This window comes from Schistocerca americana, chromosome 5, assembly GCF_021461395.2.
Source record: "Schistocerca americana isolate TAMUIC-IGC-003095 chromosome 5, iqSchAmer2.1, whole genome shotgun sequence".
Classification (NCBI taxonomy): domain Eukaryota; kingdom Metazoa; phylum Arthropoda; class Insecta; order Orthoptera; family Acrididae; genus Schistocerca; species Schistocerca americana.
The window spans coordinates 184,306,076-184,332,146 of NC_060123.1; the positions used below are offsets into that span (position 1 = coordinate 184,306,076).

The 26,071-nt window shown below is 44.6% G+C and overlaps 1 protein-coding gene across 4 annotated transcripts in view; it reads left to right on the plus strand.

Annotated features, from left to right (window-relative positions):
• Nucleotides 1-26,071, plus strand: part of LOC124616689 (membralin) — a 495,400-nt gene that overhangs the window by 294,749 nt on the left and 174,580 nt on the right. For all 4 annotated transcript variants that reach the window (XM_047145027.1, XM_047145025.1, XM_047145024.1 and 1 more), the window contains one exon: nt 25,785-25,917. In XM_047145027.1, the coding sequence (XP_047000983.1) occupies nt 25,785-25,917 (133 nt within the window). The remainder of the gene's footprint in view (nt 1-25,784; nt 25,918-26,071) is intronic.

Genomic DNA, 26,071 nt, shown 5'->3' on the forward strand with positions numbered 1-26,071 from the left:
TGGTAAGATTTAATGGTCTGCGCGTTTACCGAAAAACAAACCGTGCCACACGCATATTGCTCCGTTGAGAGAGAATTCGTATGTGTGTAGGATGAATGATATTTGAGACCTGCTTCTCTCTATAAATAATAATGCTGTGATTTAACAATGAAACATTGCGCAGCGGAGCGTACACGTTGGTGTGCTCGCTCCGCCATATGAAAAGTTAAGAGCGGAGCTCACGTGATCGATCGCTTCGCATGCTTACTATAGACAGGGACCGAGCGAGGTGGCGCAGTGGTTAGCACACTGGATTCGCACTCGGGAGTACGACGGTTCAAACCCGCGGACATCCTGATTTAGTTTTTCCGTGATTTCCCTAAATCGCTTCAGGCAAAAGCCAGGATGGTTCCTTTGAAAGGGCACGACCGACTTCCTTCCACATCCTTCGCTAATCCGGCGGGACCGATGACCTTGTTGTTTGGTCGCCTCCCCCCTAATCAGCCAACTGTATCCAGGGCCATGGAGTGCACAGTACATCTGCGCCTATATTCTGCAAACCCCTGTGAAAACCCCTGTGAAATCTGTGGCTGACGGGTACTTCTCACAATCCCAGCTATTAGGGGACTTCCCTTTCCAGTCATGTACAGAGCACGTCAAGACTAACAGCTTAAACGCCACTGCGCTCGCCGCAATTAGTGTAAACTTTTCATGGCGATCGCTACGCTAGCGACACTTGGGGAGTTGCAGTATGAACCTAGAATCCTCACTTGAAACTGGTTTGTGAAGCTTTGCAAGTAAGCTTCACGGGAGAGTTTGCATCTGTCTTCAAGCGTATGCAAGTTCAATTTTTTTCACCATCTCCGTGATTCTCCCCATGGATCAAATAAAGTTCTGACAAGTTGTTACCAGTCTTTATACATGGAGGACAGAGCGCAAATTAAGGTGCTGCCCCTGTCTTGTTCCTTGCGTAATAGAGAAATAACTGACACGTGAGAACCCTCTAAATACTGAACCTCTGGGTATCATTTGTCGATAGGTAAATGTTTCCTCGCCTGGGCACCTCTCTCGTGAGCCCGACCTCCCTGTAGTCCACCAACTGCCACCCCTCGCAGTTCGTGCGGTGAATCAAGCCTCGACATCAATCCACAGAGTCGTCTGTCACTGCGATTTTCTCTCGTTCTCTTATTACTTTACTACCGTCGTTACCTTATTACAATTCACTTCTCTGATAATGCCACGAAAGCACGTCCTTGCCGCCGTCACGCGCTCCTGATTTTTGCGACGGTTGCGATACCGCCGTGCGACGTGATTGCACTGCAGCCGACACCGGAACTGTTAATCGGCGGGCCTGGGGCAGCTCTCCACTCCGCCGTTTGAACTAAATATACAGGTAGTGTTCGATAAAGACTCTAGCATCACGCTAAAAAGTCACGAATCGGAGGTAACTGATACTGCCCAGTAGCAGCGCATTTACGCATGCGTTGCCCTCGGATAAATTACAAAATTTTGCCAGTAAGAGGATATAAAATGCACATTTGGTATTAAAAGAAAAGATTTTCTGAAAATTATATATATTTTGAAATCTAATGTAAATTTGTTTGGAAGCCTTCTACGAAAGTAGTCGGTTAGTATAGGACACGTAAGCTTTTTCGAAATTATATATATTGCAACATTCTTCACATTAAACAATACTATGATGCTTTACTCACTAGAATTAAAAAAATCGATATTATAAGAATATACGTTCGTTCTTTTTTCGATTTTTTCCGCCCTTGGCATTTTGGTCTTTTAAATTTGTGGAATATTGTGTCGAATGTGAATCTGTGAAGTGTAAAAAAAAGTCATGTTTGCGCAAAAGTTGAACTTGTCCATCAGCTCACGTAGTTGATCAATCTATCAACTTGTTTCTAGCTGAAACCTTCTACTCGCTGGGAACTCCTGGACTGACTTGGGTGCTGCCTCATGTTTTTTTCATATAAAATCTTATTAAAAGTCTCCCCTCTTTCATTTTTGCTCTATTTAACGTAAATTATTTATTCTCTGCACATTTGTACCATAGATTTAAGAACTCAACATTGCTCAAACGCTTAAGCTGGCTATCTAAATTTTTAGTATGATCATATAATACTGCTTCCTGTTCTTCATTAAGCGTTCTCGAAAAAGAAAAAGGTCCACAACTTTACTTCTGCCATTTTCATGAAGGTCGAGGCTTTATTGTGAAAAACCTACAAAAAAATTTACGGTTCAAAGTACCACGCTCGCTAGCCACTCCTTTCCCCCATCTTTCGGGGTGCATACGAATCCCGCGGCGGAAGAATTAGTCATCTTTTGAGGAGAGCATGAATCGATCCAATGTGGCGTTTTTTCATATGTGCTGGTCAGCCAGGACTAGTGCCATTGATCGAAGAAGGTGGTAATCTGGGGGAGCAATATCTGGAAAATACGGCCGGTGGGGCAGGACTTCGTTTCCAAGTATGTTTTGACGGCTTTTGCGACATCGAGTCTAACACTGTCATGCTGCATAATCACGCGGTCACGTGCATCAGCTGCTTTTGATGGCCGTCTCCTGTGACTGTTTCGGTCGGTTTCCATAGCTTCGAAAACCTTCTCTCTTCCACCGCCATGCCGATCTTCGACGTCAGAATCACGGTTCTTTAAGTGTTGAATCCATTATCTGCACGTTCTTTGACTAATAGCGGCCATATTCAACATTGTATGAGGCTCACCATTAGATTTCTTCCTCTTAAAGCAGAAAATTAAAATATCTCGCAAAAGACGAGAGTCGGGCTCGTAAGTTGACGTATTCAGCTGAAAACAACTTTATAATGGAATCACAAATCCGCTAGTATCTTGATGACGCTACATTTAAAAATGCCTGAGCTTATTCTGTGGCACAACGACTTACCATCTGCGCCACCACATGCCACCATATGCCACTACTGCCATCTATTGCATAACAGCGGAAGCAAAGTTGTAGACGTAATGTTATTTCCTAGAACAGTTTTGAGGCTACTTCTTTATTTCCCATGAAGTCTTTTCGCACAAAGCTTTGTCTCTTACCTAATGTACTTTTTGGAACTAAATTTTTCTCACTAGCTTCTCATATTGCTATTTCAAGCTCTATGACTTCTTCTACGGATTCATTCATGTTATTTTCATCTCCATCGAAGTGTCTTACACAAGAAATCCGTAAAAATTTTAAAAAAATTGTCTTGTCCGTTACAGTAGGAAATTATTGGTTTGTCCGATACAATCAGATATGTACCACTGTGGTAGTGTAACATTCCTATTATTCATACTTGGACTAGACGTTGTCGGAGTCTACAGTGTAAATGAAAGAATGGTGTCAGTTCTACCTAAAGATACCTGCTTGCAAGGAAAATACAACAGTGCAAAATTAAGAATGTACACCGAAAAACTATGAAAAAACAACCTGTTGCTTCTCCGGAACGCACTATTGTTTTGATTCAAAGTCGTGATCTTGTTTTTATATATTTCACACTGTAATGGTGCGGCAGAGGCTGTCACTAGCGCCGAAGTTTGGAAACAGCTATTGTACGATACAATCCGCTGTTCAGTACTTACCCGACCTTCCCCTGTATGTGTCGATGTAGCATTAGATGACAGTGAAGTGTGGGCGAAAAACAATTCAGACAAGAAGAGAGTAGAAACTTTTTAAATGAGATACAGAAAAATACAGGAGATTAGAGCAGTATTTCGAATGACTGATGAGGAGGCACTGAATCGAAAAGGAAGTTCATCGCACAACTTTAGTAAAAGAAGAGATAGGCAGACAGGACACATCCTGAGGCATTAAGAAATACTTTTTTTGGTAATAAAAGTAAGCGTGGAGGGTAAAACTTGTAGAGGGGTATCAAAGCTTGATTACAGTAAGCTGGTGAAAATAAATGTGTGTTGGAGTAGTTGGGTAGTGATGGAAGAGGTTTGCACGAGGCAGACTAACATGGAGAACTGCATCAAACTAATCTTCGGGCCAAATACCACAACAACAATACACCGCGTATCTGGGAACATTGCTTCGTCTCGGATAAAATAACTTCGTGATTGACAGATTACAGTGCGGGGGGCACTGTTGCCGGCGTGCAGCTAGCCACTCGTCGCAAGACTATGCATGTAACCGTGTAACAGGCGACATACACTGTACGTGGCGCTCCAAAAACAGATGATGTGGGCTTGAGCACTGCCGCCTCATCCCCTCCCCCGCCCGCCCGATTCTCACCATACTACTCGATTCGTTGAAACATCTATCCAACTTCCAACTATCTCGAAGTTATTTCATTTCAGTTTAAGAGTCTCTGTTTAACCGTCGGCTGACTCTTTCTCATAATCGGTAATCTCACCAAATGAAATAGTTTAGAGATTTAGTTACAAGATTTGGATGCGGGATTGTGACATGTAAATTAAATATTCCGTTTCCCTGTAAAGAACACGGTCTATTTCCACTTTAATGACTACATCACTTCGACCAGTACTTCCTCCAAGGCACTATTAGCTCGCCAACGTAATACAACACTGCAACAAAGTAACTGCACGAACTTGAGCTAAATTTCTCTACGCCCAACTTACAAAGTCGCAACTCTTGGTCAACTATTACTGACGCGAAGCTCCTGTCGTAAATTAAGGTCGGCCTGCACTGAAATGATGAGATGGAATTACGAGACTCGTAAATGCCCGTAACACTCCACGTTGTGCTGCTGCGGGGGAGAGAAGACATCGTAAGGACGATCCCCGAAGGAATTGCCGACTTTAAAATGTCAGCACAACTCTCGAAATTTGTTAGCATTTAGGCTACGTAGGAAATCAGCGCTGTAGTTGCAGAATAATTGTTTGGTTCCTCGTTCACGGCAATTCCCAGTCGCTCAGCCCTCTCTACAGTACGAAATAATTATGGGGAAACTGGTGGTCAGAAGAGTTGGATTAATGTCACGAAGGGACACTCTAAATGCGGCATACAGTGAAAGCATTCCTGAGTGCCACGCTATGCTCGTATCTGAGGAAAATCCCCCTCCTCATCATCATTCTCATACTGCCCACAGAGGAAGAAGCCAGTCTCTCACGAAGTTGGAAACACTTGCCGAACAATCCAGTCACATTCGATCCGATGTCAGTGACTGTCGTCAGTAGCAAAGTCGTCATCTTGTACGGCTACTATGTGGAGTACCAGGGTTTGATACTCAGTACTGGCAGGGATGTTTCGTTTGCTGGGAGAATTGGGATGGAGTGCTCTCAGGCTCGTGATGCCAAATGAGGAAGTACCTGATTGGGAAACAGTGGCTACGAGATCAAGCCACGGCCAGGAGAGCAGCGTGCTGACCCTATGCCCTCCATACCCCTTCTGCATTATGCCACTGTCAGAGAATGACATGGTGGTCGGTCGGTCCCAATTGACCCGTCAAGGCCAGAACGCTGAAGTGCTTTTCTTCCTTTTATTTTTTTATTTTTTCATGTTTATGACTAAAGGATCTGTCCCACCACAAATAGTGTGTGTGAAATATTCTCAATATTGAAATCCAGGCAGAATAATTGCAATTAGGACATCCTATCCCTGTCAGTTTGGGAAAGAAAATTTGGTTGCTGTATACAGCTGACGCATGAGAACTGCAGCGTCACTGATTTGTCTGCTATAATTCAGTACTACTGTCGTGACAACATACTCAGTCCTTCCGTCAACTGGTTTCTGATTTCATCAGTTACTGCTTCTTTTTAGGAAACATACCGAACTTGTGGAATATAGCGTCTCCGATGGAGTATCAATTTCATCGCAAAACCTTAAATTTACTGTTTCTTTTTTCTCTGTGCACTTCAATTTTTTTTAAATTTCTCATTGGTTTCCTTAACTCGTTAATGTGTAAAGACTGAACAACATAGGGACTAGGCCACAGCTTTGAGTCACTCCCTCTTTAATTAGAGCCTCCACTTCATATCTTTGGACTTTTAGAGCTGCTGTCTGATTGCCAGCCAAGTTACGGATAACCTTCCAGTCCATGTATTTGATCCTCGATTACTTCGAAATTTTAAAGAGTGTATTCAGTAGACCTTGTCAAAATATTTTCTACGATTACAAATGCTGAGGACTTGGAAGCTCACTTGAATGTATTGGATAGTATGGCGAAGAGAGTTTATAAGGTGAACATCGACAAAAATAAGAAACGTGTTGTGGAGTGTAGTCCAGTTAAACCAGATTGTGCTGAGTGAATTGGATGGGGAAGTGAGACATAAAAATAGTAGAAGAGAATTACTATCTGGGCAACAAAATAAACGACGATGGAAGAAGGAAGAACTAAAGTGGATGTAAACTTCAAGTAGATTCCGTTTGAATTTTAACGTTGTATGGAAGTGAAACATGGACAATACAGAACAGCCAGGAACAGAATAAGACCTTCGGAATTATGGCGCTACATGATGATGCTAACAATTAGTGGATGTATAGGGTAACTAATGAAGAGGTATTCAATCACATTGGGGAGAAAGGAAGTGTATAGCACACGGATAGGAGAGCTAAGTTGACAGGACACATATTGAGGCAGCAAAGAATTATTGATTTGATAATAGAGGAAAGCGTGAGGGATAAAAATTCTAGAGGAAAACCGACAGTTACTACAGTAAGCAGGTTCCAAGTGGATGTGGGCTGCAATAATTATGTAGATATGAAAAGACATGCACAAGATATATTCGTACTAACGTGGAGAGCAGCATCAAGACAGTCTTTGGAATGAAGCTGCAACAACAGCGTTGCAATTGTGGTGGTGGTGGTGGTATTGGTATCCAAAAGTTCCTTAAATTTGCATGGAAATAGTGCTGATGGTGGTGGTATCCAAAAGTTATCAAAGTTTTATATTTTCATCGAAAGCTTACGAGCACTCTGAAAGAAAGCGGGTTATGCCGCCGTACATCCTTCCTGAATCAGTGTGGCAAGTGGCTACTTGTTGTGTGCTGATAAGCTTTGTTAATTGTTAATGAACGTACTTCCATTGTAATGTTTCCGTCAGGTTACTGCTTTGCAAAGTCTGGGCTGAAAGTGCAGCGTGTCCTATATAAATTTCTTTCTTAAAGTTCAGAAAGCTGAAGCAGAAACGCTCCAAATATTTAACCAAGCTTGTAGAGACATCGCATTAGGTAAGACGAAACTTGGGAGTGGAACATGCGTTTAAAAACTGGCGGATATAGACGATCGATCTTCAACTGGTATCACAACAGAAAATTCGAAGAAGGAAGGGATCTGATTCTGCAAGATTACAGATAGATCATACGAGACATGTGTAACACGTCGGGAATAAGATGTGCTACATGAGAACGTATTCTGTCAGAAGAATTGAACACGTGAAGGATTGCAGCGTAGTTTGCGCCACGACTGCTTACAGGTGATCAGTAGCAACATCTCGGTGAATTCTGCTGTAAGGAACTATTTCAAGACGATAACAACCTTTTTCTTTTTTCCAAAGGCTGTCACTGGCGGCGAACGCTGGGTTTATGGCTATGACTCTGAAATGAAACTAAGCAGCAACTGTCGCAGTAGAAGAATGCTTCATTTCGGCCGAAAAAATCTCTACAAGTTAAGAGTGAAATTAAGCTCTTTGTATGGTACTGTTCATGAAACATTCTTCCCTCCTGGTCAGTAAAGATTTCTGTCGCAATGTTCGAAGATGTTGGAGGGAGGACACAAGCAGGAAACGTCCACTGAAATTGAGGAGGAGAAGGAGGAAGAGTAGTGAAATTGCGTACTTATGGAATATCATCTCAATTATGTGACTGGATTAATGATTTCCTGTCAGACACATAGGAATGGACGGAAAGTCATCGAGTAAAACAAGTGATTTCCGGCGTTCCCCAAGGTAGAGTTATAGGCCCTTTGCTGTTCCTTATCTGTATCAATGATTTGGGAGACAATCTGAGCAGCCGTCTTACGTTATTTGCAGATGACGCTGTCGTTTAGTAAAGTCATCAGATGATCGAAACAAATTGCAAAACGATTTGGAAAAGATATCTGTATGGTGCAAAAATTGGCAATTGACCCTAAATAACGAAAAGTGAGAGATCATCCACATGAGCGCTAGAAGGAATCCGTTAAACTTAGGTTACACGATAAATCAGTCAAATCTAAAGGCCGTAAATTCGACTAAATACCTAGGAATTACAATTACGAACAACTTAAATTGGAAGGAACACACAGAAAATATTGTAGGGAAGGTTAACCGAAGACTGCATTTTACTGACAGCACACTTAAAAAATGTAACAGATCTACTAAGGGGACTGCCTACACTACGCTTGTTCGTTCTATTTTAGAGTACTGCTGCACGGTGAGGGATCCTTACCAGATAGGACTGACGGAGTACATTGAAAAAGTTCAAAGAAGGGCAGCACGTTTTGTATTATCGCGAAGTAGGAGATAGAGTGTCACTGAAATGATACAGGCTTTGGGATGGACATCATTAAAACAAAGGCGGGTTTCGTTGCGGAGGAATCTTTTCACGAAATTCCAATCACCAACTTTCTCCTCCAAATGTGAAAATATTTTGTTGACGCCGACGTACATTGGGAGAAACGATCACCATAATAAAATAAGGGAAATCAGAGCTCGTACGGAAAGGTATAGGTGTTGGTTTTTTCCGTGCACTGTACAAGATTGGAATAATAGAGAATTGTGAAGGTGGTTCGATGAACCCTCTGCCAGACACTTAAATGTGATTTGCAGAGTATCCATGTAGATGTAGAGGCGGAGGAGCAGGAGGAGGAGATGTGTTCAACATCCCGTCGGCGACGAGGCAACTGGAAAGGGAACGCAAGCTCGGATTAGGGGAGGGTAGCCAAGGAACTCGGGCGTGCCCTTTCAAAGGAACTATCCCAACATTCTCCTGAAGCGACTTTAAGGGATTGACGAAAAACTTAAATCATAATGGCTGGACCCGGGTTTGAACCGTCGTTTTCCCGAATGCGAGTCCATTGTGCTAACCACTGCACCACCTCCCTCGGTAGAAGTGGCTTACGAACTTCTGCGTACTCCACCGTGACAATTCCCGACTACATACGATACACAATATTCAGGATTTTTTGAGAATGCTTCTCTTCCCCAAGACGAAAATCAGGTTGTGAGACACATTCTTGTGTATTACACGAGTGTTGGGATTCTAACCCTGTCGGAATAAAGGAAGACATGATAGATTTGTTATCGGTAGGGTTGATCAGTACACGAGTATTACGAAAATGCTGCGTGAATTGAAATTGAGCGTTGCTCAGAGAATCGGCACTTGCGACTTATTGCTCAGCGTTTCTACTGCCACAAACGTACGTCTCGCCAAAGTACTACGAGAACACGATGAGAGAAATCAGGACTTGTATGGAAGCATGTAGACAGGCTTTTTCGCCTCGCCCTATTTTTGTACGATGTAATAGTTTTAACTGACGTATGACGGGAAACATCGGATAACAAGTCGTATTAGTTTGAGGACCAGAAGCAACCAACAAATCCAGAGTCTCGGTGTTAGGTAATTGCGCAGGGAGAAATTTAGTTGACGGGACGGGGGGCCAGTGTGAGGGTCCGGCACGGCTGGACACGCGCGGCGCTTTAGGGCACAGCGGAGGGATGCGGGCAGGCGTGCGGGACGACAGCGCGAGTGTAATTGCCCGCGCGGTACTAAGTCAGCAGATTACCGCCAGCTATTACCCGCGCGCGCGGCCACGCTAACTGGCTTTTAATTGCACCCGCCGGCGCCGTCACTCCGAAGAAACGGCCGCCCAGTGGGGCGCGCGCGCTGCAGGTAGCCGCACACGTCCGCGCGCAGGCGCCGGCAAATGCACTGTGCCGAGTGCGCGCACCCGTCTAAACCACTTGCTCCCTGTCGAGCGGCTGCGTTTAATGGAAGACAGTGTTACACATTTGTTGTCACTAGTCACGTATGTCTGTTTCAGCACACTCTACGTCTACGTACATACTCCGCAAGCCACCATATGGTGTGTGCTGGAGGATATCCTTTACCACTGCGATTCCATTTCCTGTCCCACCTGCAAGTGGAGCGTGGAAAAATAACTGTCTATTTGTTTCCATACGAGCCCTGATCTCTCTTATCGTGTTCTCGTACAACTTTGGCCAGACGTACGTTTGTGGCAGTAGAATCGTTCTGCAATAACTAGCAAATGTCGATTGTCTGAACTCCTTCAGAGACCACAGTTTGAATTCACGCAGCATTTCCCTAATACTTGTGTGTTGATCGAACATATCGGTAATACATCTAACAGAACGTCTCAGAATCACTTCGATATCTATCTTTAATCCGAAGTAATGTGGCTGCCAAACATTCGAACAATACTCAGCAAGTGTTCTGTACGTGGTCTCCTTTATGGATGAGCTACGTTTTCATAGAATCTTCCCTATAAACCGAGATGGACCAGTCGCCTTCCCTGTGGCCTGCGTTACGTTATCATTCCATTTCACGTCGATTTGGAGTGTGTTACGTCTGGACATTTAATCGACTCCATTATGTCAAGCAGCACACCATTGATGTCGTGGTCGAATATTGCAGGTTTGTTTTTCCTACTCATCTGCATCAACTTACTTGCTTTTACATTTAGAGGAAGGTGTCACTCGTCACACCAAATAGAAATTTTATCCGACTTATCCTATAACCTACTGCATTAATTCAAACACGACACTTTCCCCTAAGTTACAACGTCATCAGCAGACAATCGCAGATTGCTTTTCGCCGTATGCGTCGGATCTTTTATATGTAGAGAGAAGAAGATCGTTCCTATCACACTCTCCTGACGACAGCTTTGTCACTTGTCAATGTTTGTCGTCCAAGACAGACAACTGGGTCTTCTAGCCACACACATATCTGAGGACCTATTTCGTATCTTCAGACATTCGTTGATACTCTGGAGTGTCGGACTGTGCTAGTTTCCGAAAACTGTTGGAAATAAGCAATCTGCCTGTTACCCTTAATACACAGTTCGCATGATATTATGCGAGAAAAAGGGCAATCTGATTTTCCCTCGACCGATGCTTTCTAAATCGCTGTTGATTTACGGATGGAAGCTTTTGTGCCTCAAGGGAATGTATTATATTCTAACTTAGAATCTTGTCGAGAATTCTGCAACAAACCGACAAGGATATCGGTCTTTAACTTTGAAGGTCCATTATTTTACGCTTCTTATACAGTACACGGGAGTCACCCATGCTTTTATCCACTTGCTTGGGATTTCGCGCTGGGCGAGAGATTCACATTAGATGCAAGCTAAGTAAGGACCCAGTGTCAAAGTACAGCCGAATTGAGATTCCTTGTGGACGTAGCGAATTATTTCTTTTCCAATTTTTCACGTGCAGTTACGGTGGCTATGTCCGTACCAATGACTTTTTTACACGAATTTGAAAACTACTTCAACTTTCCTAACTTATCTCTTGGACACGCTCGTATTAGATTGATGTTAGAGGCATCTATGTTCGTGGTCCTGTACTTCATCTGATTGTCGTTTATAATGTACTAGCTTCCATACTGAAACTCCTAACATTTTGACGACGGAAAATACGAGGACGTGCTGAAAAGTATTGCCTCCGAATTTTTTATGTGAAAACACGTAAAGCTTTTTAAATAAAACAAATGTTATTGACATTCTCCATATGAGTTCTTCATGTATACGCATTTTAATTTTTCAACGTACACATTTCTCCCCGTGAGAGACCAGTTTGTTCATAGTATCACTATAGAATGTTTGACTTTGTTGACGGAGTCACTTCATCTCCAGCTGCAACGCCTCATCACTGTCAAAGTGAAGTATTCGAAGGTGTTCTTTTAAGTTTTGTAAACAGATGAAAGTCGTATGGGGCCATGTCGGAGACTGTATGGAGGATGATGGACGACAGTGAACCCAAGGCATCAGATTGCTGCAGATGTCGCAGAGCTCCTATGTGGTTTGGCATTGTCATGCTAAGGAAGGGCGCTCAATGTGTGGACAACCACTTCCGATTCGAAAATCGATTACAGCGCGCTATTCCTCACGCACCGTCATAGGTACGTTACACACCGCCATGTAACAATCTGTAATTCGAGACGCTCTAGCGGCAGAGGGCTACAAATGTGTAGGTATGAAGAATGAAGATGTAGAATGTTAGTAACGTCTGTTTTATTGAAAAAAGCCGTAAGAGTTTTCACATAAAAAATTCGGAGGTATTATTTTTCAGCACGCCCTCGCAAATTTGATTTATTCTCGTTTTATTTCTATATCCAGACAGCTGTGTTTATTGCATTACAGTTCAAGAGGAATCGATTTCGAAGCGACAAGGCTCCATGTTTAGGCACCTACATATTAATAGAAAGTCAATTACAAATCATATTCACATAGTTGTTAGGATACAGAGTGCTAATACGCTTGTTATATAAGTAGCCTAAGAGTGGTAATCAAAAAGTTTTGACTAATGTATCGAAAAAATAAAATCGTAATTAAGTACCATACCACAGGAGCAAAAACAAAATGGAGCCGTAGGCCATTGATAAAGTGAAATGTTGCAGCTGTGCCAGTAAGAGTGCACTGACTCTTCTCTGTATCTTCTTTTAATCGAACCTGGTAAGGGTCCCAGATGTGATGAGCAGTACTCAAGAATCGGTCGAACACGTGTTCAGTAAACCACTTCTCTGTGGATGTATTACATTTCCTTGAGATTGTCCCAGTGAATCTCAGCCTGGCGTCTGCTTTTCCTACAATTTGTTTTCATGTGGTAATTCCACTGACGCTCCTGACGGTTAGCTTACAAATTTTACGTTGGTTATTGTTTCCAGTGATTTGTTGCCAATGGCGTAACGAAAAAGCAGTGAATATCTTCGCTTATTTTTCTGCAGTACTTTACTGTTATTTACTTTCAGGATCAACTGTCAGTTTGTGCACCAATTGTCGATGCTCTGAAGGTCTTCCTTCATTTCGCAACTGTCTTATGCCGTTGCAGTCTCCCTGTAGACAGCAGCGTCGTCTGCGAAGAGCCTCAGTGAGTCTACAACATTATCAAAAAATGATTCAAATGGTTCTGAGCACTATGGGACTTAACATCTGAGGTCATCAGGTCCCTAGACCTTAGAACTACTTTAACCTAACTAACCTAAGGACATCACACACATCCATGCCCGAGGCAGGATGCGAACCTGCGACCGTAGCGGTCGCGCGGTTCCAGGCTGAAGCGCCAAGAACCGCTCGGCCACATCGGCCGGTTCCAACATTATCCACTCGACTATTAACTTAGTATATTCCAGTAAGGTTACACTGAAACATATTTTAGTTTTTGCTAAATTTGTGCTGCTAAAAAAGATTTTTAGCCTTTTCCTGTGAAATAATTTCCCATGTCTTGACTTGAATTAACATGACACAGCTGTTCCAGTCGTTCTGCCGTACGCTGAGCTCTCAGTTCAGGAGTTTGACATTTTTCTTTTTCTGTGTTTAGTTATTTCCTGAACTTTTAATAAGCATTGTTTTGGAGCCAGTAGAAGGGTGTTAGCAAAGCATCAGTTAAAGTAGTGCCAGACGCACTTGTGAATTTGAACAGGACATCCCCCTGTGCGTGTTTTAAGATTTGCTTGTTGTTTGCTGCGGACACAAGTTTGTATAACCAGATACTTGCTGCGTAATCAGTGGTTATGGAAATCTGTCGCATTTTCTCACAGTTAGCCGCGTTAACTTGTTGGGTGTGCTCCGCGGGCAGTTTTCTCGGTTTTGTTGCATTGGTTGTGTTGGTGGATTATGTAAAATTAAGCTTTTAATGCAACTGGATCTCAAACTAAGGCTTCATTGTGTTTGTTGATGGAAGTGTTTTCTATTTCGACTGTGGGATGTTTGCGTAGGAAGAGTTGTCGTTTTAAGAATATTGATTTAATTTTCTGTGGCCATAGCTGCTTCGTTGTCCATTGTGGAGAGGGTCCCCATTTGTGACTCTCTCTATTGTGGATGTTAAGTTCCTATATAACTACTCTGGACGTGGCCATCATCTCCCACATGACGTAGGAGAGGTTCGATTGACAAGTCCCAGTATAGAGGGCTATGAATCAATATGTTTTGTAGTTCTTTTGATTACCTTTCCAGTGGCATGTGTCTATTTCACAATCGGTAAGGTGTGTTGCGGCACGTTGTCTCAACGAGTATATATTAAAGACAGTACAAGTGAACACCACAGATATTTTGGAATTTTCATGGTATTGAAACTAGCGTGGGCGTTATTCTGTACTTCCGAAAGAATTGACCGACCCCTTCACTTCTAGCCATGATGATGCTCTGGCGACGGCACTTAATTGTTAGGGAACGCAACCTGAGACTATTGTATTTCAAGTTGGCCTGAGCAACGAACTTTTACGTAAGCAAGATGATCTTGGATGCCTTGCAACGTGCTGCTCAGAAGAGATCTCCACCCCCTCATACTCTTACGGATTTATGGACAGTCCTGCAGGATTCATGGCGTCAATTTCGTCCAGCACTACTTCAGTCATTAGTCGAGTCCTTGCCGCGTCGTGTTGTGGGACTTCTGCTTGCTCGCGGGGCCGTACACGATACTAGGCAGGTGTACCAGTTTTGTGGCTCTTCGGTGTAATTTTCCGACGAGGAGCGCAAATAATTGTAATTTTATGTGAAGTTTGACACTACGTTTGTCATAGCTCCGCAAAAAGCGCCATATGCGCTGAATCTATTTTTGTCCTGCGAAAACAGTTTATTGCACACTGGCATTTTGTATCTTCACCGTTGTCACTTAAATCACTGAAGTTTATATGGGAGCCATATTATAAGAACGGCCTGTATTGCAGGTAAAGTTGATGTAAAATATGTTCAACAGATCTAAGCTACAACAAAGAATGATGACTTCCTGTGATTAAAAAATTGGTTGTCTAATATTTATATGTCACAATGAAACACATTCTGTAACTAAAACATACCAAAAATTCACCTTTGGTCTGAAATAAAAATACAAGATTCAGGACTGTCACAGAGAATGCTTCTTGTTCAACGCACTCTGCTTGACTTACCAGTGCCGTCTGAAAAAGTTCATGCTAATACCGCACGAGTGCACGACTTGTTGGAGGGTTTGGTTGGGGTAGCGATATTTGGATAAGGGACCGTATTTGGATCCTTTTTTATGCATTGTAGAGCTCATGTTAACTAGATTCTTTGCTTAGAACGATCGTTCCTGTCATATCTCTGAATTGTTACCATCTATCTTCGGACACCCTGTATATTAGGGATGAATGCAACACCTTTTTTCGAATATATACTGAAGAGCCAAAGAAACTGATACACCGGCCCAATATCGTGCACGGCCCCCGCGAACACGCACAGGTGAAGCAACTCGACGTGGCAGTGACTCGAGTAACGTCTGAAGTAGTACTGGAGGGAACTGACCACATCAATCCTGCAGGCTGGATCCGTAAGAGTAGGAGCGGTTGGAGATCTCTTCTGAGCAGCACGCTGCAAGGTATCGCAGATATGCTGTGTGTTCATGTCTGCGGAGAGTGGTGGCCAGCGGAAGTGTTTAAACTCAGAAGAGTGTTCCTGGAGCCATTCTGTAGCAATTCTGGACGTGTGAGGTGTCGCATTGCCCTGCTGGAATTGCACAAGTTTGTCGGAATGCACAATGGACATGAATGGATGCAGGTGATCAGACAGAATGCTTACGTACGTGTCACCTGTCAGTCGTATCTAGACGTATCAGGGGTCCCATATCATTCCAACTGCACACGCCTCACACTATTACAGAGCCCCCACCAGCTTGAACAGTCCTCTGCTGATGTGCAGGGCCGACGGATGCATGAGGTTGTCTCCATACACATACAGGTCCATCCGCTCGATAAAATATGAAACGAGACTCGTCCGACCAGGCAACATCTTTCCAGTCATCAACAGTCCAATGTCGGTGTTGACGGGCCCAGGCGAGGCATAAAGCTTTGTGTCGTGCAGTCACCGTCAGTACACGAGTGGGCCCTCGACTCCGAAAGCCCATATCGATGCTGTTTCGTTGAAAGGTTTGCTCGTTGACACTTGTTGTGGCCGAGCATTGAAATCTACAGCAATTTGTGGAAGGATTGCACTTCTGTCACGTTGAACAATTCTCTTCAGTTGTCGCTGATCCAGTTCTTGCAGGATCTTTTTCCGGTCGCAACGATGTCGTAGATTTGATGTTTTCTCGGATTCTTGATATTCACGGTACACTCGTGAAATGGTGGTACGGGAAAATTCCCACTTCGTCGCTACATCGGAGATGCTGTGTCCCATCGCTCGTGCGCCAACTATAATACCACGTTCAAGCTAACTTAAATCTTGATAACCTGCCATTGTAGTTGCAGTAACCGATCTAACAACTGGTCCAGACACTTGTTGTCTTATATGGGTGTTGCCGACCGCAGCGCGCAAATCTACCTGTTTACATATCTCTGTATTTGAATACGCATGCCTATACCAGTTTGTTTGGCGCTTCAGAGTAGGTAAGGTGGCGATATTTAGATAAGGGGCCATATTTGGCTACTTTATCTGTTGCATTTTAGATTGTTTGCTTCGAATGATCGTTCCTGTCATATCCCTGAATATTCACCATTTATCTTCGAACGCCTTGTATATTGGAGGTGACCGAGCGAGGTGGCGCAGTGGTTAGCACACTGGACTCGCATTCGGGAGGACGACGGTTCAATCCCGCGTCCGGCCATCCTGATTTAGGTTTTCCGTGATTTCCCTAAATCTCTCCAGGCAAATGCCGGGACGGTTCCTTTGAAAGGGCACGGCCGACTTCCTTCCCCGTTCTTCCCTAATCCGATGAGACCGATGGCCTCGTAGTTTGGTCTCTTCCCCCAAATCAACCAACCTATTGGAGGTGAAGGCAACACGTTTTCTGGAATATCTTTTCATCGTGTTGGAGCGGTTAAATTTCGAATAAAAGAAACAGAGCCGTCTCTAGTACTGTGTTGCTTTGCTCGGTTGTGTGAAATATACGTTCATATTTTGCTATTCGCGAGACAGCGGCGTTGTTTTTTGCCGGCGCCCGACCTCGGCAGCGCCCGCGGCCGGCTGCGGTGGTGCTGTGCCCTGTGGGATAACAGGCTCGCGGCACCGCTGTGTGCCGGCGAGGCGGCTCCGGCCAGCGGCGCGCGTCGCTCGCGGGCGGCTGATTGGTCGCGTCGCGTGGCGGCGGGAGGCGGCTGCCAGGCGTCATTAAAAGTTGCGGCGCCTCTGCTCCGCCTCCGCCTGCGCCTGTGCGCCGGCCGGCCGCGGTAATTACTTGTCGCAGCCGTGAGCGGGACCGGCGCCGGCGCCCGCGCTGCATCCCTAATGACCGCTCGCCATAAATCTTCTCTCCCGGAACACCACCTCGATTAAAACTTACCCGCTCGCTGCCCTGTGGATCACACCCTCGTCTCCTCTCCTATCCTCCGTCTCCGAGCCACACATCGCTTCGATTCTTTCGCTTTCGATTGGTTCTGTGTTGGCGGTAGACCGCGTGTTGCAATGTCTGTCTCTTTGCACATCTACGTCAACAATACACAACAGTGCGAGGTGGCGCAATAATAAAGCGCAGTAGACTCGTGACCTAGGGTACGGATTTTAAATCCCCGTCCAGTTATCCAGGTTTAGATTTTCCGTGTTATCTGTATACTAAGGTGACAATACTCACGTGCAGCGAGAGGCACATATACAGATGGCAGTAGTATGATGTACTGAAGGTGTAAAACGGCAGTGGATTGGCGGAGATGTCATTTGACTCAGTTGATTCGTGTGAAACAGTTTCCTACCCTAATGTGGCCGCACGACGGGAATAAAGAGACTTTGAACGTGAAATAGTAGTTGGAGCTAGACGCATGGGACACTCCGTTTCGGAAACCTTTAGGAGTTCAGTATTCAGGGACCCATATTGTCAAGAGCAGGCCGAGAATACCACGTATGAGGCATCACATCTCACCATTGGCAATGCAGCGGCTGACAGCCTTCACTCAACGACAGAGAGTAGGGGCGTTTGCGTAGTGTTGTCAGTGATAACAGGCAAGCAACACTGCGTGAGATAACTGCAGAACTCCATGTGGGACGTAGGAAGAAATTATCCTTTAGGACAGTGCGGCGAGTGGGCTGTGCAAGTACCTTTGCCAGCCGCACGACATCGTGTGCAGCGCCTCTCCTGGGCTCGTGACGATATCGGTTTCACCCTGGACGACTGGAAAACCGTGGCCTGGTCAGATGAGTCCCGATTTCAGTTGGTAAGAGCTGATGGTAGGGTTTCAGTGTGACGCAGACCCCGTGAAGCCGTGGACCCAAGTTGTCAACAAAAGCACTGTGCAAGCTGGTGGTGGCTCCATAATGGTGTGGCCTTTATTTACATCAAATGTACTGGCTGCTCTGGTCCAACTGAACCGATCATTGACTGGAAATGGTTATGTCTGGGTAATTGTAGACCATTTGCAGCCATTCATGGACATCATTACGGATGAAAATGCGCCATGTCACAACGTTTGTTCGGTATTGCTTTTAAGAACATTATGGACAATTCGAACGAACGGTTTGGCCATCCAGATCACCAGACACGAATCCCATCGACGATTTATGAGACATAATCGACAGGTCAGTTAGTGCACAAAATCTTACAGCGGCAACACTTTCACTGTTATGGGCGGCTGTAGAGACAGCACGGCTCAATACTTCTGCAATAGACTTCCTGTGACTTGTTGAGTCCATGCCACGTCGAGTTGCTACACAACACGTGGCAAGGCGAGCTCCGACACGATATTAAGAAGTATCACAGTTTTGTCGCCTCCGTGTAAAGCATTGAGGGTGAATGCCAGGGTGATTCCTTTGAAAGTGTCCTGAGCTTGTGTTCCATCCTTAATGACCTCGTCGTCGATGGAACTTACAAACCCTGATATTCATTCGTCCATTCCTTCTGCAAACCACCTTAGGTCGCAAAACATATCACAGCTCTCTCTCTCTCTCTCTCTCTTTCTCAAATCAAAACCAAAGTCCCGCCACAACGGGGCTATGGAATGGTTGTATTAAAAAGTAATCACCACACGATTTAAGGCATTTATCCCACAAAGAGACGAGGCGATGAATTCGTTTTTCGTACAACGCTATCGGACACTGACTGCACCCAGTCTTCCACTTCCACGTCCGACTGAAACCGATGCCCATGCATGTCTTTCTTCTGGTCGCCAAAGATATGAAAACCAGGCGGTGCAAGATCCGGGCTGTACTGAGGATGTTGCAGTGTTTCCCAAATAAATTGCTGCAGCGTAGTCTGCGTCCGATTGGCACTGTGCGGGCGATCGTTATCGTCCAACTTACCGAAACTTGCGTGAGCAGCTTTGGATTTCTTTGGCGGTTGAGAAGTGGGATGTTTCCACTGTTATCTTTGGTGTTTGCCCTCGGTCTCTAAATCGTGGCACGAATTACGGTTTTTCGACTGCAGTCGCCCTCTGCAAGTCGAAATCCTCGAGCGCGGGACCTCAATCAGTGCGCCGCGACCGAGCGCGAGGAGTCGCAGTGGTTAACACACTGGACTCGCATTCGGGAGGACGACGATTCAAAGCCCGTATCAGGCCATCCTGATTTAGATTTTGCGTGGTTTCCCTAAATCGCTTCAGGCAAGTGCCGGGATTGATCCTTTGAAAGGATACGGCCGACTTCTTTGCCAATCCTTCCCTAATCCGATGGGACCGATGACCACTCTGTTTCGTGCGCTCCCTGGAATCAACCAACCAAAGTGCAGCGCTGTGGAGACACTTTGCAGAAACTGCGACGCGTCATAAATTAAAAACGCCCAACCCAGCGCATCCAATCGGACGACGGCTACGCTTCCCCAATGTACTTGGGACACACTGCAGCATCCTCCGTACAGACTGGATCTTTCGCTGTGTGATTCGCACATCTTTGGCGACCGGAAGAAAGACGTGCATGGGCGTAGGTTTCAGCAGGATGAGGATGAGCAAGATTGGGTGCGGTTGTACATCTGTCAGCGGTCGACTGCATTCTACGAAACAGGAATTGATCGTCTCCTCTCCCACTGGTGATTACTTTTGAACAGAAACATTCCATGATCTCGTTGTGGCTCCTGTTCTGTTTTCACTTGACTGCCCCTCATATAAATTTGACAGATAAATGCCTATTTGATGTATTTTGATGAAGTGTGTTGTCGCAACACATTCTCATTACTTACAGAAAATTTTAAGTACTTGTTCGTTGACTTTTGGAATACGTTATATTTCTTTGAAAATTTTATTCTTTAACGAAGCCGACAAGCAACTGCTAGGATGACGCGCAGCGCATGCCGTTCACAATTTGGCTCGATTCCAAACAACAAGCAACTAAATCTGCGCGCGATACCTGAGGGAGAAGCAAACCTACAGACGTGTAAACCACCACTTCTCTCTCCCCCTTTTCTGTTCCCTTTGCAGACGGTGCATGTATAGAACGATTGACGGCAAACGTTCTTTTTTCTTATTTTTTTTCAGTTCATTTTCCTACCCCCCCAAGAAAGTTAAAGAGACACTGCGCCCAGTAAAAGACAGCCGTGGTCTCGGTATCCCTAGAATTTATAAAATGAGTTATTGAGTGGTAGGAGTTTCACTGGCAGATAAACAAGAACAATACCAGAACGATGCACGGATCACCGACGCCACATTAAATATCAGCGATTTGAACAGATCTACTGCTACTGAACACTGTCTCATGAACATAAAAACGATTATGTTCGATAAAACAAAAGTATTATCTCATGCAACCACCTACTGGAATTCTGTCACCAAAGGAACCGTTGAGATCAGAATGTGCAACAGCCACTTTAACTGACATACTGGCTACACTCCTAATGGTGCAGGGAAACCGGCGCTTGATGCTGAAAGACAACATAGAATTCAATTGAATCCTCAGCCATTGAATCCAAAGCAACCAACACCCCTATCACTGCTCTGAAGTCATAGGCATCGACATAAAAACTCTTGTATCACATGTAGGATCCGTGAGTTCGTGACCTCTGCAAGACGTAATCGGCTAATTGAGATACCTAACGGCCTATTGAAATCTAATTTCCTGATGATGACGACGTAGGAAGTCGTCGAAAGCTCGAGATTGACGAGTCTCACGCGACAAGAATTCCGTGAAGCGTTTATTCAAGAACGTAGCCGCGAAAAACTACGCTCACACAACGAGTTTTTAACTTTTTCACATTTTGCGACATTCCAGGATTTGCTTCGGTGTTACTTTGTGCGTCAGACCTACAGTTTCCTTAAAATAATGACGAAGTTTGACACTAGTACACTTCTGTTGGTCAGTTATGCCTTCTTTGCAATGTAGTAATTTTGCCAATTTCATCGCTTATCTCATTTCTACTACTACTACTACTACTACTACTACTACAACTGATTGCTTTCGTCTTTCTTGGATCTACTGTCAGTCCGTATTGTGCACTGATTGCACTGTTCATTTACATTCAGTAGGTCCGACAATTCTTCAGTTTCACAGAGGATAGCAATGTCAACAGCGAACTTATCATTGATATCCTTTCACCATGATTTTTAATCTCACTCCTGAACCTTTGTTTTCGTCATTGCTTCTCCGACGTATAGATTAACAATGGGAGCGAAAATCCTCATCCTTTTCTTGCGCCCGTCCTTATCCGAGGACTTCGTTCTAGGTGTCCCATTCTTCCGTATGAGTTGTAGTTTCCCAGGTTATTTTCGTCGTAGTCACTTTGCAAGATGACTGTCACAGGAAGTAATAAGTTACTTGTGACTCTCTTTGGGAGTAAGCTCTCAGAATTTAGCAGCCCCCCCCCCCCCTCTCTCACTTAACTAGTCGAAAGAGTGTTTTGTAAGCCACTTGTTTTGTGGGTGGATTACTTAGCAGTCTTCTGATGAATCTGTCTGGAATCTACTATTCTACGATTAGTTTCATGAAATCCTTCAACTTAATTCGCTCTGTACGAAATCTCCTATATGGTCATGACTATTTTCAACGATTGATCGGTAGTCGTGTAATCAAGAAGAACTGTTCTTTCTTCCTATTTATGCACAGTAAGTCTATTTTTTGTACCCATATACACGTATTGTATACGTCAGGTTCATATTTCGTTAGAGGTGAATCACAACAGCAATGAAAGTGGTTCGGTGCAAGTACAAGCAACTTAGTTAACGCATGGTATTGCCGACGTGATCGAACCAGGAGTAGCTGTTTCAAATCCCGTTTGGGGAATTGTTTTCATTTCCATTGTTTGACCGGAAACTGGATGAGTGGTGCTGGCATAAAGTTCTCCCCATTACTCGGCTATATCCTGAAGTAAATTTCAAACACTCTGCAATGCAGCGCTGCGTGGCGGCTAGCCATTCGGCAAGATGTAGGGGATTTAACTACTGCTGCGGTGGAAATATGAAGAGGTCTTAGTCAGCTGCTAACCTCTGCTGATGTATTGTGTGCTTCGTCAGTCACCAACTAATCGTTCGTAGCAGGCTGCTAGAAGCTCCTGTGTCAATTGTAGTTGTTCTAGTACTCCGTAATATACAGAGAGAAGGCAATGCTGTGTCACAGTAAGCATCTATAATGTAAATTGCCCATGTAGTAATGATTAATACAATGTGAGTAATAGTATCCAGATAACAGGCTATATTCGCATTAGAAGTTTTTTTACTCTTCCTTTTCCTGTTGCATCGGTTGACTTGCTGAAGGTTTAATGTAGTATTCTAGCTATGTACCAGGCCATGATACAAGTTTAGCAGGTTTCCGTAACAAAAGGTTGGGATATTACGTGGAGGGTAATATGTGCTGTCTTGTTTTGTTGTTCGATTTGTACCTTGCATTGCATTTTCGAATGAGGCTCTAACGAGACAAATTTGTTTCTGAATTTCTTTCGGAAACTTCGCAGATTAAAGGAAAGCATGTTCTCTATATGAGGTGTTGAAGAGGCCGAGGATTAAAACATCACGTTTTAGCAAGAACGCCGTAAAATCACTGTTGAGACAGTTACGAATATTCAGTCACCTCGTCTTGTTATTGGGCAGTGGAATTGTGCAAATAGGCACTACAAACTTGTGCAAATAGGCACTACAAACTTGTTTCACAAACAGTCGTGGCGGGTAGTCTTTCTCGTACGTGTCTAATGAAATCGTACCTTATCTCGAAGAAAACTGTACTGTTCATCGGCGACATTAGACTGTGGCATTCATGAAGCTATGGGAAGACCGATGTCGTCCGTTTCTCAATAGTGAAATGTGCTGCCTGCTCCAGACCATTGACAGAAAGTAAAATATATCTGTGAATGGTATGATTCACAATTAAATGACGTTGTTAGAGCATTACGAGACGAGAGAAATTTTATTATTTGTCAGTTGGTTTTCGCAGGGCAACAGGAGTCATGCTAATGTGAATGTTGTTGCTCTACATTCTCGCGGTTGCTAATTCAAGTAACAACATTTCACCCTCCGACCTCACCGTATGGAATAAAAGACCTGATTGACACTACCTTTTGTCTTTTATTTACGTGCATCTACCAAGATCGATAGTCCAAAAATTTCCAAAGATATAGCACCATCTCTTCATCATCCTTCGAAGTAAAATATTACAGGTAATATTAAGTGCAGTTCCGTGATAAACATTGCGAAAAGCGGATAGAAAACGGTTCCAGCTGAAGTTGGATGCCCCTGTTGCTAACGCAGAGTACTAGAAATTTCACAATCGTAATAAAGCGATCGATTACAAAGCTACTTTTCTCTATATCGGATACACATCGTGCAGTTAGGTTGAGGAGTAGGTCGACACTCAGAAATTTTCTGTCGGTTGATAATACACTAAAGAAATTTTAGGGTTAATAACTTCAATAAGTTACTCAAGAAATGCACAAAATGTTGGACTGAGTTCAGTGCAGAACCAAAATCGCGAATAAGGCGGGCTGAAGTAGAGGCGACACGCTGCGTTTGACTCTCTGGTGCTATTATGAGAGTGCTTGGTGGTGTCTATTCTTTAGGACATATCCGCAAGAAGACACACCAAGCATTCATATAACCGAACACCTTGATGGGCTATGAATCCACCACCGTCAGTGCAGATGCACAAATCTAAAATTAGCAATCGCAGAGGACATTGACAGAGACTACACGTAAGTGGTAGTGCTAGGTGGGAATGTGAGTCGGCCGAGGAGCTTGCCGTAATAGTCCACGCATTTGCAGTCTGAGTGGCGCATTGGTTAGTGTGTCCACCTAGTAAGCTGGAGATCCTGGGTTGAAGTCCTTGTCTGGGACACATTTTCACTCATCGCTGCTAAATCCACATAAAGCCCCAATGGAGCTCCCTCCCCTCCCCTCCTTCCTCTCCCTTTCCCTTTACCCCACTCCCCACTCCCCTCCCCCTCTCCCCTCCTTCCCCTCCCTTCCCATTTCTCCCAATCCCCTTCCCCTCTCCCCTACCCTTCCCCCCTACCCCCTCCCCTCGACTATCCCCTCTCCCCTCCCCTCGCCCATCCTCTCTCATCTCACCCTCCCCTCCCCCCAGTCCCTCTCCCCATTCGCTCTCACCTCCCCATCCCCTCCCCTCTCCCCTCCCATCTCCCCTCCCCCTCCCCCCTCCTCATCTCCTCTCACCCCTCTCTCAAACCGTTCCCCTCTCTCCCCCTCCCTCTATCTCCTGCTCCCCTCCCCTCCTTTCTCTCTCTCCCCCTCCTTTCTCTCTCTCCCCCTCCTTTCTCTCTCTCCCCCTCCTTTCTCCCTCTCCCCCTCCTTTCTCACTCTCCCCCTCCTTTCTCACTCTCCCCCTCCTTTTCCTGCACCCCCTCCTTTCTCTTGCACCCCCTCCTTTCTCCCTCTCGCCATACCCTCTCCCCCTCCCACCTTCCCCTTCCCTGTCCCCCTCTCCCCTCATCCTTGCCTCCTTGCCCCCTTGCCCCCTTTATCCGCTTCCCCCCTTTGTCCCCTTGCCCCCCTTTGTTCCCCTTGCCCCCCCTTTGTCCCCCTTGCCCCCCCCTTTCCCTTGTTCCCCTTTCCCTGCTATCCACCTTCAGTTTACATAACATGTCTCAGTGTCGTCACATAGCTCACGTGATGTGAGATAGCCACAGGTTTACGTCTGATATTTGACAATATGCTACTGAAACACGCCAGAGATGCTCATATTCGCCACCTTTGTACTGACATGGATTTCTCACTGCTCAGCTATGCTCCAGTGTTGTGCTACTGATGAAGAAAGTTCAGTTTATGAGATGGACGCGATACTGGAGTATGATGCTTAGTCCTGGGTCGGTTGAGCTGTGTGGGAGCTGTCCTGCGAAGATTGGACGCTGGTCTTAACTCTGCTCTCCACATTTGCATATTATGTCGCTAGTTGGACATATTTGGAACTTTATTGATGTGCAACATTTGCCACGTAAAGTACTCACACCGAAGCAGCTGAGTTCTCGTTGCTGTAAGAATCGAGTGAGAAATTTTATGTTAGGTTCACATCGTTTTTGAGCGTTTGTTATTGTGCATTGGAATTGTATCGTAACAATTTTTTCAGCGACAAATTATTAAATATAATGTTGAACAATTAAGTGCACGATGTAAATATGTGTTATTACTGATTATTGCAGAATTTAATGAAGATTACCTTTTATAAACATTTATCAAACCGGGGGATTGGGAATACGGTCTTTTGATTTGAATAAAAAAAAATAGAGAGAGAGAGAGAGAGAGAGAGAGAGAGAGAGAGAGAGAGACTGGGTGAGGGTGGAGGTTAATGAACCATTAGTTCCTTTAGGTTGTACCTTTAATAGTTTTAACTGAACTTAAAGATGTACCATATATCCTCATGGTGTGTCTTATTTTAGGTATGGAGGCAATCATGTCGGAGTTCTTCAACGACACTACTACAGCCTTCTACATTATACTAATTGTGTGGATTGCGGACCAGTATGATGCCATCTGCTGTCACACGTCCATCACTAAGAGACACTGGCTGAGGTAAGTTATGAGGAGGAAGCGTAGCGCGCGATTAGTCACCCATAGAAACCACTCGCCCAATACTTCCTTCATTTCTTATGTAATGCAGGCCAGCTCCGACATGGAACATGGCTTTTTTTCATTTTGTTTTCAATATTGTGTTAGAGTTGGTGAA